Raw genomic sequence first — 17947 nt, forward strand, 5'->3', positions numbered from 1 at the left:
TCAGCTGAGGGAAATAAATTCACCTGCTAGCTTGCAGGTATAAAAACGCACCAGAGAAGAAAAACAGGAGTAGGGATTTCACAGTCAAATAACTTGTGACATTTTTGACTAGAGCTGTTGATGAGATAGCACAAAGAATTACCTTGGTGTGTCAAAACAGTTTTGTTTTTTTTTCCTGTTATAAGCCGCCCAATGTGCTCCGATTTATAAAAAGAACAACAGAGTGTGGAAATTGGTCTTCTCAAGAAAGTTTTACAAATGTTGCTGTGTTTTGGGGTTTTTTTTTTCACCTTAATGTCCGGAAAGTGTTATTATATGAGCTGCGAGTATGGGCTATAAGATCTCAAAGATTTATTAAACCTGGGTGAAAATGTCAACTTATTAGTGGAAAAAGGAATACTCTAATCTAGTATTTTTTTATTTCGTTCTAATAAAATAAGCTCAGTGCGCTGCCTTGGAGAGGCCTGAATACTCTTCTATGAAACAGAGATGCATAATACCGAAGGTTTACACACAGCAATTGAAATCAACATCCTGTATTTATCTTTCCATCAGCTGAAGTAGACTGACTCAACAGCATTTTTCAAAACAGATATCGCAATTCCACATTGAAAATGTTTAAATACATTAAATTCATGTTTAAATTTCCATTTGGCAAAAGTGAAGAGAAAAAAAAGCCTTTTAGGCAGTCTCTTCTTTAGATTAAACACAGCAAAGACCTGGAGCAGCAGCTGAAAATTCAACGCCATAAAATAATTAGGACAAAAAACTAAAAGACCACTAAGAGAAAAATGCTTCTTTTCAATGAGCCCAACTTGGCTGAGCAGGCAACCCACTAAAATACATTGAAGAGGATTTTGCCTGAGTGCTTATTAAAAGTCTAAATCAGAAAGAGGTAATCCCCAGGAGACATTAGTCAAAAATTACTGTAGTTCTGCTTATGCTTTCTCATCATTCTCCATTAGATATTAGGGGAAAAGAAAACAGCCCTTCACAGGAGTGAATTAATACAAAAGCATTTCGGCAGCCTCCTGAATGCAGCCTAACCCTAACAAACTTTTTAAACAATTCAAAACATTCCATTAATAAATGTGTTCAAGAATGGTGCTGACTTTTATGAAAACTTTGAACTAAATGATACCGGTGTAGCATGACGAGCTTGTGGTGAGCACAGCTCACACAAACATCTTCTAATGGTGCTTTACTAGGGGATGAACATAAGACCTACACATTTTCAAGGGCAAGCTTAGAATATCTAATGCAGAAAAGCGAATTTTCCCTTAAGGCAAACTTGATGGTTGTTCTGTATGTGTGAGTGTGTGTTTTTCTGCATTCAGGAAACAGAGATGTGACCCAGCTTAAGTTCTGCCAACCTTCTGTGATACTGATAATGAAGCACAGGAGTTGTCTTCAATTTGCATGATTAAGTCATTTGCATGATTAAAGTTTTTTGAACTAATGCCAGCTATATATATATATATATATATATATATATATATATATATATATATATATATATATATATATATATATATATATATATATATATATATATATATATATATATATATATATATAATTATTCATAAGACGGCAACCAAAAACACAGGAAAACATAGAAGTGAACGTCCTTTGGTCGCATCCCACACCAATTACTGCTTTATTGCAGAACTGAGTGTTGGATGACCACATTCAAAACTATTTACGTCAGTGTGGTCTACGTGGTAGACACAAGCGTCATCATCTTGCGCAGGCCAAGGAGTTTTAAAATCAACATATTTTTTAACAAATAATAGCTTAAGAAGAAAAGAAATAGCTTCAATCAGAATTATTTTTTTTTTTGTTTTATGTTTCTATCAACCTTTGACATTCATTTTGTGCCCTCAAGGCCATGAGGCCATCTTTGGTTGGTAAGTCACACTGTTCATTTGAAAAACCATCACTGTTCAAAATTATATGGCAGTTATTGTATCAAGTGAAAGAATAACAATATTTTCTTACCAAGTCTGTTGTCCAGTGCTCCAAAGTCCAACGAGTACTTGACAACATGATAGTTGTTCCACACGTACAGCAGATTGTCCCTGGGATTATAATCCACAGCAGCAATGTACTGGTATGAATTGGGGAAAGGTATGTCTAGAAAGCCATCTTTACTGAGCTCGGTGTTGTAGATGTAATCAATCTTGTTCCCTGTTGCTTCGTTGTCATCATCCTCATAGACTGACTTCACTACATAGAGGATCCCACAGATCATGAAAGCATTGGAGGCCGAACGCTTATCGTAAGCTGTGTCCCAGGTCCCTTCGACTCGCAGCGTGTAGGGATTTAGCTGGCTGATGACAATCCGTCCATTGTTTTGCTCAGTGGCATAAATCACCCAAAGTCCATTCTCATCCACAGCCAAGTCAATGTCTGACTTTCCTCCCCACCGGTAGGGAGAGGTATCGTGGTAGTTGGCATTGGCAATGATGGCCTCACCGCTCTTGATGCGAGTTCGCAGGTCAAACTTGACAATGTTGCGTGTGCGCTCCTTGTTGAAGAACAGTGCCCCGTCGTATACCACAAAGCCTGTGCCGTCGACACGATGTGGCAGCTTGTAGGTTGTTGTTGGCCTTCCAGCAATGAAGTCTTCTTTAGAGGAGTATTCAGTCAGGGTGTCCGTACGGTAGGGCGTCCAGGGCATGTAGTAGATCTTATCAGAAGCCTGGAGAGGATCCTTGCACCAGGCTCCAGACTGGTGGTCTGACTCAAACAGGTGCTCGCTCTGGTATACCCTGCGCAGAAGCCCTGGGCACAGGAATACTGAGGAGCCAAAAATGGGGAAAGACAATCACAGAGTTACATTGCCAGGAATTAGTTCAATTGAAACACATGAAAAAAAGAGACAGGAAATATTCTAGTCAACAGATATTCCTGCCTGAGCTGTAGATATATCTATATGTTCTCCAGATTAACCTGTCTCCATCTTTAATCAATGCTCTCCTTTTTCTATGTAGGCGAGTGGCCATGTCTTTATAAGATGTTGAGTTATACATTTTCTTGGCTAACCTGCTTAAAAGTCTCCACAACTTTGTCGCTGACATGCCTGCTGTGTTCCTTGGGTTTTGTGGTGGTGCTTGTACAATAATTTACTTTTGTGAACAACACTAAAAAATGCTAGAAATCTTGGAACCATTTTTGAAAATACCTTTTGACAAATCATGGAAAGTATTATCTGACAGCACACAATAAGAGGGATTTCAAAACTTGTCTTAACATTTTTTGTGGACTTAAATTTTTCTAAGATAAGGGTTATTTCTAGTTTAGGTTGTTTCCCTGACCTTGAAAAAATTATTGACATAATTGCTAAATAAATTTGACATGTTTGATAATAAACTTGGTGAAGGTTATGTTTCCTGACTTCATGAGCACAAAGGAGTCAGAGACACTGCTAAAACTAACAGCATGCACCATTACTCGCCTACACACAAGCACAAAATTTGTTTGTTTTTCCCCCCCTTTGTCTTCATGCAACAACTTTTCTACACAAGGAAATATAAAAAAAAGTGGAAGTGGTAATGGCTTAATTGAATTTTCTGCTTTCTTGATAGTGGGAGTCTGAAAAAGAAAAGCATTAAGCAAACACACACATCCCAAATTTTGATGAATGGCTCTGTGGCAATTATTGGCCAAGGCAGGCTCTTTGAGAAAATGAAATAAATCAAAAGAAAAATAAATAAATAAATTACTGTGACATCATTTCTATAATGACTGCTTTTCCGTTATTTCATCCGAATGACGTTTTTAATCAGAGTGATGATTTACAGCTCCTTACACACAGACACTAAACTAATTGTATGTAAACTGGTTACTGCTGCGGTCTAATCAAGCAAAGCTGAGGCTGTGCAGCTAAGGATGGTCAATAGAAAATACCATTTGTAAAACAAAATAAATAAATAAAAAAATAAAAAAAGCCAATTTCAGTTAGCTATTGATTACTGTGGACTGTGGCATAATGATTTTCTCTTTTCTAAAAGGTGACATCTGAATTCTCAGTTACAATGCCTGGAATGTCACAGTAAATTACCCTTTGAAATGTAGATTTATAAATACAATATTCAACACAAGAAAGATAGCAAAATGAAATTATGATTGGGCCCAGAGTGTGTGCGAGCAGGCTGAGATGGGTGATTTGAGTAAAAATGGGGCAGCAGCCTGACAGAGCGCTGACAGCTTCGAGCTCCAGCAAGCTGCCCGCTCTGAAGGGGGAGAAAGAGACGGGGAAGACAGAGGCCTCTCTCCCCCCCCCCTTTATGTAATCTCCCAAGATTAAACATGTTGTCTACCTGCAGGGTGAAAAACGCGCCGAGATGCGTCCCGGTGACACAGAGCCTCAGCACACATCTCAGCGTTTGCACCGCTAAATGCTGAGGGAGCAGTTTTCTCTGCTTGGGAGAGGTAAAATAATAATAAAGAAAAAAACTCAAGACGTGCTAGGTTATGAGGTCAGAGTCTGTATGCTTTGTTCTGACAGCACTCTGGGCTCAACGTGGGTTGTGAATAAAGGTGCTTTTTAATGATGTGACAGGAGAAATGGAGGCTTGTGCATGAAAAATATTAGAAGAGCAAAACAGATGTAGCTTTCATGTTTTTTTTTTTCTTTTTTTACCTAGCAACTTATATTTGTCATTATTTCCTTGCCAAAATAAAAAAAAAAAAAGAAGATATTTACGGTAGCCTGAAAATTCCCTGTCCAGCCATTAAGGTCTGATTTTACTCTCATCTCCAGCTTCAATCTTTCAGTTTCATTTCAGAAGCTTTAGAATGTATGAAGTCAAGCTTCATACACTGCTGATAATGTAAGACTGCAACTGCAATAATCTATCTCCTGTATTGACTGGCAAGTCCCTGAAGGTTATAGCCATCATCACGTTAGAGCTATCTGAAATATGCTGACAGCCCATCGGACAAGCTATTGATCATGCCGTATAGCTTTCTGCTTTAATAGTATGCAGCTGATAAAGCAGAGCTGGAATAATTTTCCGTTATTGCAGGGAATAAAAACATGTCGGTGTTATGGGATTTCCACTGGGAGCTGGCTTGTAACAGCGTTTTTCACATGAAGGAATGATTATATACTGTATGTCAATCAATGATTTCATATGCAGTTGTTAAAAATTACAACAACAAATTACAACAACAATTTGGGGTTACAATTTCTAACTTTTACATCAAACAATACTTTTCCACTCTTGAATTAAAGTTGGCTATCATTGATCCTCTGGATGGCCCTGACTTATCTAGAACTATTCTTAAAAGCTAGATATGAGCACAAACACCAAACATTTGTTAAAATCTACAATGAATCTTTGGTTTTTGGCTCTCCTTCCTAGGGAACATTCAACCAACATTCACGTTCGTGTTGAATACAGTTAACCTTCTGTGCAGAAGTGTACATATGTAACCCGACTGACCAACCGCGATACAAAGTATGCCAGAAACCATCTGCAGCGAACCATCACCAGTACATGCAAAAGCACAGAATGGAAAAGCAGGTGAAAAAACAACAAGCAAAAAGAACAAAAGTTGTTGGCATTTAGTTACCTTTTTGCTCCACTTCTATTTTTAGGCATGAAGGTGGGGAAAGAAAGAGAAAAATAGAGAACAGATTAATTACTGTAGGAACTGTCAAATAAAAGAACAAGAGAAGAACTGGGTTAGTGGAAAAAAACAGTAAATATTTGATTATAAGATTCCAGGGGAGATACCAAATATGAAACCAGAGAAGAAGCTTGCTGAAAAGGAGGCAAAATCAAATGAGAAACAATAGTTAAACTGTGCATCCCCTGGAATATTAAAAGAGTTTCAAATGAAATTAAGGAATGCTTCTGTAATGTAATAAAACTAAACTGCAATGGTCTAAAGTTTTGATTTTAAAGAATAAACTCCTCCAAGTCATCTGCTTAAATCTCAGTTGACCATGACCCAGGAGAAAAAAATACATCAGAATACTGGTTGAACTAAAAAATCAGCTTAAAACATAAAGTTCTCATTGAGACATGATGACCTCCAAAATGACATATTGAATTAAAGGACAGACATTTAGTTCATCAGTGTTTATGTCTCTAAATCAACTGCTAGAAAAGGTCTAAAAATTTACTTAAGAGCAAAACTTATTGTCAAATGATCTTCTTGTCTACATTTACACTGAGTAGTACAACTGGACTGCTAACCTTAATAAAAATTTCCATAATTTTTATGGTTATTTGTTTCACATTGAAACATAAATTTTGCTTGAAATGTGGTCAAATTTCAAACTCTAGAAAAACAAATTTGTTTAGGGGATTAGAAATGTCACTAATTAAATGAAAATGACATAACTCACTGTTTGGAATTATATATGAATTCATTGTAAACAAGACAATATTGCAAAGGCTTAAATCCATATACCGCAGTGAAGATGCCCTTATGTAGATCTATGAGGTGTTGTTTTTATGTAGAAATTGTTTGTCTCATAAATGAAGCGAGTAGAGGAATATCTACGTTCAAGAGATAGCTCATTTTATTTACTCCAATTAATGACTACAAATAGGCCCAATGCAGGCCTAATTCAGACTGAGCTTCAGAGGTTCACTTTAAAAATCTTTTTTGCTACATACATAAAAAAAGCAAACCCTTCAGAGGAAATCTTTCTCTTTAGCCAATTAGCAAACATTTTTTGTTCATCAGAAGTTGACAAAATAATTCTTGGCCCAAATACAACACCCTCAAAACCTAGTGGTGCCGCAGCAAATCAATAATCTCACACCAGAACATTTGTTGAACTCCTCTGTAAATGATATTTGGAGATTTGCTTCTTTTTAATCACTGAACTTTCTCGTACCCATCGGATTTTCTTGAACATGTTTTCTGATTTCAAGAGTGGTGAAAACAACTTCACCTTTGTGTAACATAACTTTTACCCGAGGGAAACAAAGGAACATTATTATTATCTAGAAATTCCGGTAAACACTGCTCATAGTTATGAAAAAAGCTTCATTACTTTTGTTTGACAGGACTTACCAGGGTCACATTAATTATTGGAGGGGTGATTTTATAAAAATACAATCATTTCCCAGAAATATTTTCACCACTGAAGAAAACTGAGTCAAATTAAGGGCTGGATTTTCACATTTTTTCAGTGCGAAGTTATTGTTAGAGCAATAAACCATTTGTTCATATTAAGGGTTTTTACACATCTTGGAATATTTATCTACAACCAGATGTAGAGTTCCGAATCAAACATGTGCAAACCGAATGACAGAGAAGAATAAATATTAAACAGGGCAAAACCATCAGTCTGGCGCCTCTATGCATGCTTCCTCACACATTCATCTGCGAAAAGCTTCAAGAGAATATAAAATCCATGGACTTATCAAAGCAGTCTGTAGAGTTGAACTCATGTTTCAAGCATGGAGAAAATCACATTCATGAAGAACTTAACCTGATGTGGGTTACCGCACAGAAAGTGTCTTGCAAAAGCATGCATAGAGCAAGTTTTTCAGATTTCGTTACATTGCAACTATTAAGGAAAGTACAATTCTTTCCCTGGAAGAAAATCTTTCAGATGCTGCTAAAAGTTAAGGTTGGAAAAAAGTTGGGGCTTTCAATGGTACAACAAACATACAGTCGTAGATAAAATAGAATGTGTAATATCAAAACATGTACTCACAATGGGGAGTGGCAAGATTAGTTTTTATGAACATTTGAAAATGGACGTTTCATTCATTTTAAATGACCTTTGGTTATTTTTGCAAAGAAAAATTGACAAAATCATCAGCCTTTAGGTCTGCAAACCTTGTAGAGACATACTTTAGAAATTGCATCTTGAAACTGTTGCAACTTGTAGAACCACCAGAGTGACCAGAATGAAGATGCATGACACATATTTCACATTTCTATTTGCAAACTATTTTGAAAACCATGCATTATAGAATGTTAATGGATGCTATTGACACTTTTGCAATGGCCCCTAAAACACCTCTTGATAAAGCTGGCACAGCCTCGGCTTGTTTAATATATATCTCTCAAGAAATGGAATCAAACTTGTAACAACAAAGAGCCTGATCTCTGTCACTTAGACAAGCTCCTTAAGTCAGGCAAAGCATTTAGGCTATCTTTCACATTTAAAGGTTCGGGTTAGCATCCAGCCAGCATACCGGCTTCAGCCCCTTTCCCTCCAGTAATCCAGCATCTAATAAGATAGGATTAACCTCTGGTACCAGAGATTACAGGAGTGCTCTTCTCCAGAGAGTGAGGTATGGAGGTCAGCAGCTAGGTGAAGGGAGGGTGAAGTTTAAAAGATGGGAAAGTTATTAGATGAGAAATATATTATTGCGAGGCAGCAGGCCAATGAGATGAAGAGAATCAGGCAGGCAAGTGGGAAAAATAGGGAGAAATAATAGGGAGAACCTCTCAACAAGTTGTCTGTTTGTCAGATCATAAAGCCCTGCACCGGTACAGAGAGACACCTCATTAACAGCGAACACTCGAGCCGTCGCTTAGGCGCAATAAGTTCACGGCTAGCACGAGCAACAGTTGCTTAGAGCTACACACAATTCACTAAACATGGAGCTGCATATGGACCCCATGCATCAAATCAAAGCAAACAGCCTAAACATGCCCTGATCGACGCCTCCTTGCCTCCCTGGGGCGGCCGCCACATAGCAAAGACCACGGGGGAGGCCTGTGTTTCTGATTGAGCGATCGCTAACAGTGGCGAGGGGAGAACAGGGGTAATGATCTATAAAAAAAGGCATTAGTGGTGGGGATGTGAGAAGCCAGTATACGATGCAATCACCGGGGGAGATGGTGTGAGAAAGGGAGTAAAGGATGTGGATGAAATCCCCAACAAGGAAACACAGCGCTCCCTGGGCTTTGGTCCAGCAACGCTGGCTCTTCCCATGACCGGACGATGCCGAGGTGGGTTGCAGTAAGGCCCGCCGTTTGTACATTCAGAGTAATTTGTTCATGTCATGTCCGGTCATGTTTCTCCTCAGATGGAGATATAACTGAGATGTTCGGCTCTTGGATGTCCATGTTTTGCTTAACCTGCTGGAGACACAAGAGGAGTGGCGGAGAGGAAAATAAAAAAAAGAGAGAGGCAGAATTGATTTATTTGAAAAGCTTTTTTTTACTTCACCCCACCACCTCTATTGTGACCCTAATGCGATTTTGGTCACGGCTGTCACTGAGTCACTGAAAGACACTTAGCTCCCTCATCCCTTCCGCCTCCCCAAATATTCCTTGTCTTTTTTTTTGTCCCCTGTCTCTCATATGAAAGACACTCAAAAAACACAAATATTTCTAAGAGACCACTTCAAATATATTCCTGCATCAGAGGAAAAAAAAAAAATTGTCATAATTTCACCAAAACAAGTCCTTGAGAACTAGCTAAAGAAGTTGTAACAAACAATTCTTTATCTACTTTCACACTCATACATTTGATAAGATGTTAAAAATATTTCATTTCAGCATTTTGAAAACCCTTTGGCAGATGCAAAAAGCTTCAGTTTAATTTTTGGGAAGCAAAAACATACTTGAAAATGATGAAGACACATCTGTGTAACGACAACAGTTTGAGACCAAGGTTAATCACTCACCGGTCCATCATTACTCATAATTAAATTTAAAACACTTAATAGCGTTAGAGAAAAATTAGCTGAATAGATTATTGTGCGTACTCAAGTGGTCCTTATGTAAATTCAATCTGGCCAGGTTTGGGTTTCGAGTAGTTTACAGGCTTTACTTGAACTCCCCTTTTTACAAATGATTGCAAACTGCTTTTGTGGTGGGAAGGCCAGGTGGTACTGCTTCAATCCAGAAAATGGCTACATTTCTGCCTGAGAGGAAAGATAACCAGCAGCAATTATTATCTATTTATAGCCAAAAGCAACAGGAATGAGACTTGACAATATTTCAGCTTAAGATTGGCCAAGAATGACTAACATCTTGTTCAAACCGGTGCAAATAGCAAACAAGAAAGGATGCCCAGTCCAACCTGTTTTGTCTAATGAAAATCCCAAGTTTTGTTTTGCAGTGGACAAAATAGATTTTGAAGATACAAATTAATTTCTTAGAGCAGCTGTGATTAAAACTACTATCAATTTCTAAAGTGTCTGAAGAGGCTCCCGAGTTCATGCATGACATTTCTCACTGCTGGCGGATTTTCAAAATCTGTCCAAATAAAATACCAGTTTGTGACTGCATATACAATATACACTCACCATTTGCTTCATGAGGTATGCTTGTTCAATTAATTGTGAACACAAAGAGCAAATCGGTTCATCACAAAGCAGCAAAAACTCAATAAATTTCAACCTCAAAAAACTATCGAACAGTTCTAACCACGCCTCAGAATGAGGCAGAAAGAGAATTAGAGTGACTGTGAACATGACATGGTTGCTGGTGTCAGATTGACTGATCCGAGTATGAAAATTGATGACCCATTGATATTTTCACATACGACAGTCTCTCTGAAGTGTCGATGAAATAAAAAGTCCTTAACTGCCTTTTAAAAGTGTCCATCAATACTCTATAGAAGAAAAGGGGTACAGCAGCACTAGGTCACCCAGTTTGGAGAATCATTACCTGGTCCAATGAGTATCATTCACAGCTACAGGATGTTCAGATTTTAAGGTCATAACTATTCAAAAAAGCTTGGGCTGTGTTGTACAAGTGGGTTGATGCATCTGGTGGTGACGTGATGGTATGGGGGATTTTTTTTTGTCACTACACTGGCCCTTTAGTACCAACTGAGTATCTTACAGGCAACAGAGTCTACCTAACCACTGATGCTGACCATGTCCATCTCTTGGACCAGTCCACCCATCTTTTAATGGCTACTTCCTTCAGGATAATGCACCATTTATAACAAAGCAATCTAAGCAACAAAGACTTGAGGCTGTTCTGATGAAAAAAATCACAGTCCAACCTAGTAAAAGCAGGATGCTTTTAATAAAATAAATTTACCAAGCTTGAAAACGTGCTGCTCACTAGAACAAGAAGTTTGTTGTTATTTTCAATTTTCAAACAGAGAAATACCTTTTCTTTTAAATTGATACTCCTTTCACTAATATTCTGTATCATTTAAGAGACATACGTCTAAATCCCTCAAGGGATAATTTTGGGATCAACTGTAGAAAGGCAGACAAAGCTAAAAACACTGCTCCTTTGCCTCCCATAATTTCAGAACCATTTCTCTAACGGGGTAATGGCGCACTTCAGTTTTTGTGCGATCTGCTTCCAACTAAATATCCTCCGATGCCGCCAATGTGAGCCGACCTCGTCATATGCGTGGCAGCTGTATGGATTTTCATTTGAATAATTAATGCTTCTCAATTTCACACTAATGGTTGAGAGGTATCAGAATGGTATCATTAGGCACTAATAGAGATTCATGGCAAAATGGCAGCAATATTTTCTGCAGCACCCTCCCCTTAGATTCCCCAGCCCTTCCTTCTGTCTCAAAGAATGAGCTGAAGAGTGAACCCCCCACTCCCTCCTCCTCCTTAACTCCATCCCATCAGCTTTTTAATTAATGACACAGATTACAGGGCCTTGAATAGCATGTGCCTAAGGATGGGGGAGGACACAGCGGGCCCCCCATCTCTCTTTTTCTGTATTCCCACTCATTTTATCCCCCTTCCACCCTTATCATCTCCCTCAGTCGGCACTTGTGTCTCCCAAACCATCATTACAGGTTCCATTTCTAAACATCCCTCTTTTCTTTTCAACCACTTGTCTGATCTCTTTGTGCTACCTTCAAACACTTATTCAATCTCCTTCCCCTAGCGTCTATTTTCTGTCTCTGTCGCTTTGCTGGTCCCCCCCGCCTGCAGGGGAAAGAACCATGCTATCTAATAACCTTGACGATTCAGGTTGCCGCCAGTGTGCAAGCATCTCCTCATCCTGCGAGATTGCATGTTTGAGTTTGTCTTGCTTTGAAGGACGGGTGCAGGAAATAGATGCTAAACGAGCCACATAGGTGCAGACCAGTAGAGAGTGAGATGACATGTGGAATCCAAGAGCAACACAATTAATGATGCTTTGGTGGAACATGGCAGCAGCCGGAGCAATAATAACTTAACTGGAGCACCTAAAATATGGCTCAATTTGTAAAGACCTTGAAACCAGGAAGAGATTCATGAGAAAAAATGCAAAAATTGCTCAAAGACCTTGTTAGAAACAGCTTTAAGATATTTTATTGGACTGACACTAAGGTGTGCAAAATTGTGAATTGGAAAAAAACAGATACACGGTTTTCTATTTTTTTTTTCTTTTAATAAGAGTCAAAAAAGTATATTGTGCAATTGCATTCACTGACCTAACTCAAATGTCATAAAACCACCTTTCACTGGTTTACAGCTGGACATCCAGATACTGAAACTTTCACCCATACTCTCCTCCCAAGAAACTCAAGCTTAATCAGATTGGACAGAGTGCCAGCAAACAGCTATTGTAAGGTTTCTGCCACCAACTCTCAATAGTGGGACTTTGACTAGGCCATTCTAGCAAATGTACATCCTTTTCCTCTAAATCATAGATTTCCCATTGCAGTTTTTAAAAACCAGTGTCCCGTATGCTTAAGGTGTTCCAGAACTTGATGACGTGCATTAGAAGAAATTCAGACATTATTTCACATCTGAAACATGCAGGATGCTGCTTCTCTGGTAGAATGTGTATCTGAAAGGTGAACAACCTCCACAGACCAAAGTTCTCTAGCAGTAGCTTTTTTTTTTTTTTTTTTTTTTTTTTTTTTTAAACCAAGGGCCTCTTTACTACATATGTAATAATGTTCTTCTTCCAAACGTTCCTGTCTGTTTAGATGGACAAACATAATTTAGATGATGGATTGAGCAGCTATTTGTTAAATGATCAAACCTTGATAGATTGTTTTAACAAACTGACTCATTTAAACTTGTCTACAATCTGTTGTGATCCTTGGTCTTCTTGGTACCGTTTATTCACTAATGCTCCCAACAAAATCTTTGAGTCCCTCAGAGAACAGTTGAAGTTAAACTGATTAAATTATACATGCTTTGATTAACTTGTTGTGCTGGAGTTTATTTAAGGGTATCACAATAAAACAAACTACTCTTAAAAAAAAAAAAAAAAAAAAAAAAAAAAAGTATAAATACAAATATTAAAAAAAATAATTGATTTCCCTTTTCTTATTTTTAAAATCATTTTATTTAGAGCAAAACGGAACCAAAGTAAAATTACTTGTTGGTGTGCACAAATGTAGTGAATACAGGTACATTTTGATCTGTCACATACAATCTCAACAAAACAGTCAAATGTTGTAAGTGTAAAATAGTCGGGGTATGACTACTTTTTAAAGTCACTATATGCGTGCAGTATGGCACAAGTGAAATTAAAAAAATAAAATAAAGAAAGACAAGAGAATAGTAAATTAGCTATGATTCACAGGGTGATCATTAAAAGAAAACCCCTGAGGATACTAGTCTCTAATTAGTGCTGTATTCTCGACACTTGGCACTTTCAGAAGCAGGTTCCTGAGTGTGTTTGTAGCCCGTGGAGAAAAACATGGAGAAAAAAGGCTTTCCTCACAATGTATTACATCACATTATTTATAGACATTTCTACAACTTGTACGCCATTTGCTCAGATTTTTTGCAAGAAAAAAAAAAGAGAGAGTGTAATCTGTATTTATGTTATTAGCAAATAGTGAAGCAGCTGCTAGAAAATCAAGACCTGATAGATTACAGCCGCTTATTTAGCTATTAGTGGGGGAGAACAGTTTCTCTGTGTCCAGATTCACCCCTTTATCACAGCTATTTATCCACATTGGTAATCACTGCTTAAGCATGCAATTGTTCCGCTTCTCAACAAGGAATTTTATTTTTTATTTTATTATTTTTCTGCGAGAGGACTGTAAATCCCACCTGGTACTAAATGCAACAGCACTTTTAGTAATTTCCTTGCATAAACGTGATCTTCCTGATCCTTAGATGAAACCAAAAGTGACATTTCTATTTATTCAGTTAGTTTGTTGTATGATTGCCATTATATCTATTTATTCCTGTATCCATGTATTTTCTTATGTATTAACCACATGAGTTAAGATATTTGTCTGTTGATTTATTTATCTGCTTATTTGTTTTTTGTAAGTAAGTTATTTGGTTATACGTCTATTTCTTCCTCCATCTATCCCTTTACTTACCTACTAATCAAGGTTTCTCGTCATTTAGTTTTTATTTGTTTAGTTATTTTATCTGGTAGTCAAGGTTTTTTGTCTATTAACTTTACTAATTAGTTGAAGGAAATTTAATTTGTTTTAACCAACTACATACTGGTTCACAATTCTGTTGACCTAACCAAACCAAGCATTTATCAAGCTGTCTATAATTTTCAGCATGTTTTTTTCTTTTGCATCTAACTTATTGTCTTTATTGTGAAAAAAACAGCAGTAGATACATTCCTAAAGACAAGTTTATTGTTAACATTCATAGTGCTATTTCTTTACTAGCTATCTCTGTAAGGTATTTCTACCCTAATTTTTGAAGTATTTCTATCTGTGATTGATACTTTACTCTTGGTACTAGCCGAGAAAAGTATTGGCATGTTTTCAAAGCTAACGACCAACACCATGGCTAGCATCAAGCACCTAGTGACCAAACTGTGCACATAGGCAGCTCAGCACAGAAGCAGCTGGCTGTTATGTTGACAACATTGCCTAAAGTAAGGAATATGCTAAGCTGACAACTTAATGAGCCATTCTTAATACTACATTTCAATCAAAGGTCTTGTTTTACACCTAAAAGAAGACTTGACAAAGAAAGCAATTTGGAGGAGAAAATTGACTTTTGAAACTCTTTTCAGCACTTCTAGATGTTTTGCTTGAAGACAGGTCAGCCTGACTGGATTAACTGTCACTTTAGGAGGTTGTACGTTTTAGTTGGGAGACGTTCTGGGCAGGTGAAAGGCGTTGCTGTTTGTTTTGATAGTTTGACTAAAAGTCAAATGATTTATCACAATTTATAAAGTGCGGTTCTAGAGTGCTGTTTTTGGTTCCTTTACCGCATGTCTTTCCGCCTTTCTCTCTCCCTCCTTCCTGTTGAATTACTGTTAAATAAAATCCATAGCGCTGAAAAATTCTCTGAAAAACAAAACAAAAAAACCCCCTAAAATGTACCACTCTAAATCACTAGAATTTATGTCTAATATTTGCCTTCCAAACTGGATTTTTTGGTAAAAGCGATGCTATTTTAGTTTAGTTGTTTTCTTATTTACCAGACCTGGCAGACTTCTCTCTTTGGAAAAACCTGCAGCTCTCTAAAGTAAACAGGAGCATGCAAGAGGGCTGTGTCACTTTTATTTGTCCCAGCACATTTGCACTATGTCACATATATTCTGACATTTCAGAATGCAGTAAGCATCTATTAAAATACAAGCCCCAAGTTTTCAGGTCACTGGCTGGTAAACATAACCGCAGGTCACTGAGGGGCAGACAGAAGCAGAACATCAAAGACTGGATATTGAAACATAATGAATAAAAATTTACTGGATAATCATTGGCGGATTGCCTGTATCAAGATAACAAGGTTTTAAAAAAATTCTCATATTAAATAGTCTTGTCATCTTCATCACAGCTCTCCTACTGCAAAAGTTAAAGGAGTTGAAGGAGGTTTCTGCCACCGTAGGGAGGTTAGTGTGTGACAGAGCTCCCTCAAATATTGGTGGGCTGGCTAGAAAAAGGCTATTAAGCAGGTCTGGAATTAAAACGAGAAACTTTTCCTCTAAAACTTAAAGACTAGCCACCAAACGTTCGTGCAAATAAGACTTTAAAACTATGGTTGGCAAGCTTTGTTAAGCATGTCTGTGAAGCAGCTGACTAAAGGTTGGTTACTGGAGCAGATAGCCCAACTATTTAACCAGGTAATTTCAACATTCTTGTACAACTCATTAAATAGCAGTACAAAGAAAAGTACATTTTACAGAAGAATGGGAACTCAAAACTACAAATAAATGTAGAACAATATATTTTTTGTCAAACACTATGCACTATAATCAAAGAGAAAAGAATGGAAAAACCCTTTAATTGCCCCTAATAAAAGGGGTTTCAGCACAAACACATAACAATATTACATGTTATAATATTACATACTAATCCTGCAGAATCTCATCAGGAGCTTCTGGAATTAGGAACCCACTGATTACTGTAGTGTATCACTCAGACACTGGAAATAATAGAAGGGTAGGTTTTTATTCTATAAAAGGTAGGTTTTTTTGTATGTAAGAGCAACTGTATTTATTCCTGGAAAAATATCACAATGGTGAGAATAGGAGAATGCATCAGACTGATTTAACGGGTGATTGTACTTTATGATCAGATGTCAGCATACAGAGCTGTAATAAAATTTAAAACAATGGCTTGTGTGGATGAATTATTTATTTACCTTGTGCAATTTGTGGAACATTTACTGGCTGTTTTATGGTTTTACATAACCTTTTTCTCAAGCCGACTTTCAATCAAGTTGGTGATAATGACAGCAGCAACCATGATGATGATGATTGCTCCCCTTTGGCAAAAACAATCATTCAGTTCTTCTCCAAGCATCTTTCAAACAGCATGATAGTGTGACTGCAACATATAAATTACAGTCATGCAAAAAATCTGAACCCTCATTAAATACTCTGTTCTATTTTAGGAAATTTTTAACTACTAAGCATATATATCTTTTACGTTTAAATGTACCTCTGGAAAAGAGCGATTTAATTTCACCTGACTGAATACAATAAGGATTGTTTTACTCAAAAACCACCAGAACTTTATCTAGCACCAGTCTTTAAAATCACCAACAATCTCACTTTCAGTTTTGAAATGTCCTAGAGGTTTCTTGAACACACACCCTGTTTAAAATTACCTCATAGCATCTCAACAAGATCAACATCTAGGATTTGACTAGGCCCAGACTGTTCCAAGTTCTTTATTCTCAACAAGCCCTTGTGGGATTAACTGGTATGTTTTGACTGCTCTGTGTATCTCACTATGAAGTTTACTCATTTCAGCAATCAAGAACACACCAAATAAAACAAGGTAAGTGATGTTATTCTCTAATATCAAAATAAAAAAAAAATAAAAACATCCTTGGACCTTAGGTGTTCTTTTTTCCCACATGATTCTATCTACACTTAAAAATAATAGGACATATCAGAAAGTAATGATTTTACAGAATCATCGCCACAAGTTCAGGTCACAGCACCACTGTTCATCTATGTGACAGGAAGTCACAGTCATCAAGGCATGCTGTGTGGGCTGGGGAGTGGTCAGCTGTCACTGAGTGATGAGGTGGCATTAGCAGCCCTCCTTCACACATGGGAGGAAGCTGAGGCAGTGAGTCAGGTGGAGGGGAAACAAAAAAAGGTGTTTGAACAAGTTGGACAATGCTCACTGGCATTTCAGCTGGAAGTGAGGTGGGTGTGGTTTGCTGATGCATAGGCTGTCATAGTGTTGACGCCAAAGCTAGATCTAACGGACACAGATTGGAGAGCTCAAGGGCAAAGGGAAAACAAAAAAACAAAAAACCGTGAACTTCCTGACAACCTGCTTAGTAGATTTACTGATTACATCAAACAGGGGTGATCTGCTCTTCAAGAAGCTTATGAGTAGCTGGGAGATTATCCAAGGCTGAGAGGACAGACTGTGAGCTAGAGAAGGTAGAATGCTGATGATGCTGAATTACTGATCTTGGATTTAGCCGCCGTTAAATCCAAGATCAGAGTTTCAACGTAAATAAAGCATGATTTATGCAAAAACACCTCAAAGTGGTGAAGCAAACTAAGCTCATGTTAAGGCTTCATCAATTTACATATTTTGATTTGCTTGTTCTCTAATAAAGTGATAAGTATTTGTGGAAGTTATCTGCTTTGCCATTTTTTAAGTGCCTTTCCAAAGTGTTTACAT

The 17947-nt window shown here is 37.5% G+C and overlaps 1 protein-coding gene across 13 annotated transcripts in view; it reads right to left on the bottom strand.

Annotated features, from left to right (window-relative positions):
- The window catches only part of LOC122819845 (adhesion G protein-coupled receptor L3-like), a 265919-nt gene that overhangs the window by 98953 nt on the left and 149019 nt on the right, over positions 1 to 17947 (bottom strand). For 6 of the 13 annotated variants that reach the window (XM_044096844.1, XM_044096841.1, XM_044096843.1 and 3 more), the window contains exons 6-7: positions 5584 to 5598; positions 2002 to 2802 (exon numbers count right to left, since the gene is read on the bottom strand). In XM_044096844.1, coding sequence (XP_043952779.1) covers positions 2002 to 2802; positions 5584 to 5598 — 816 coding nt within the window. Of the gene's footprint in view, positions 1 to 2001; positions 2812 to 5583; positions 5599 to 17947 lie in introns of all 13 variants that reach the window. The other 7 variants (XM_044096839.1, XM_044096838.1, XM_044096837.1 and 4 more) reach the window with 2 other exon arrangements.

Source organism: Gambusia affinis, linkage group LG18, assembly GCF_019740435.1.
Source record: "Gambusia affinis linkage group LG18, SWU_Gaff_1.0, whole genome shotgun sequence".
NCBI lineage: Eukaryota > Metazoa > Chordata > Actinopteri > Cyprinodontiformes > Poeciliidae > Gambusia > Gambusia affinis.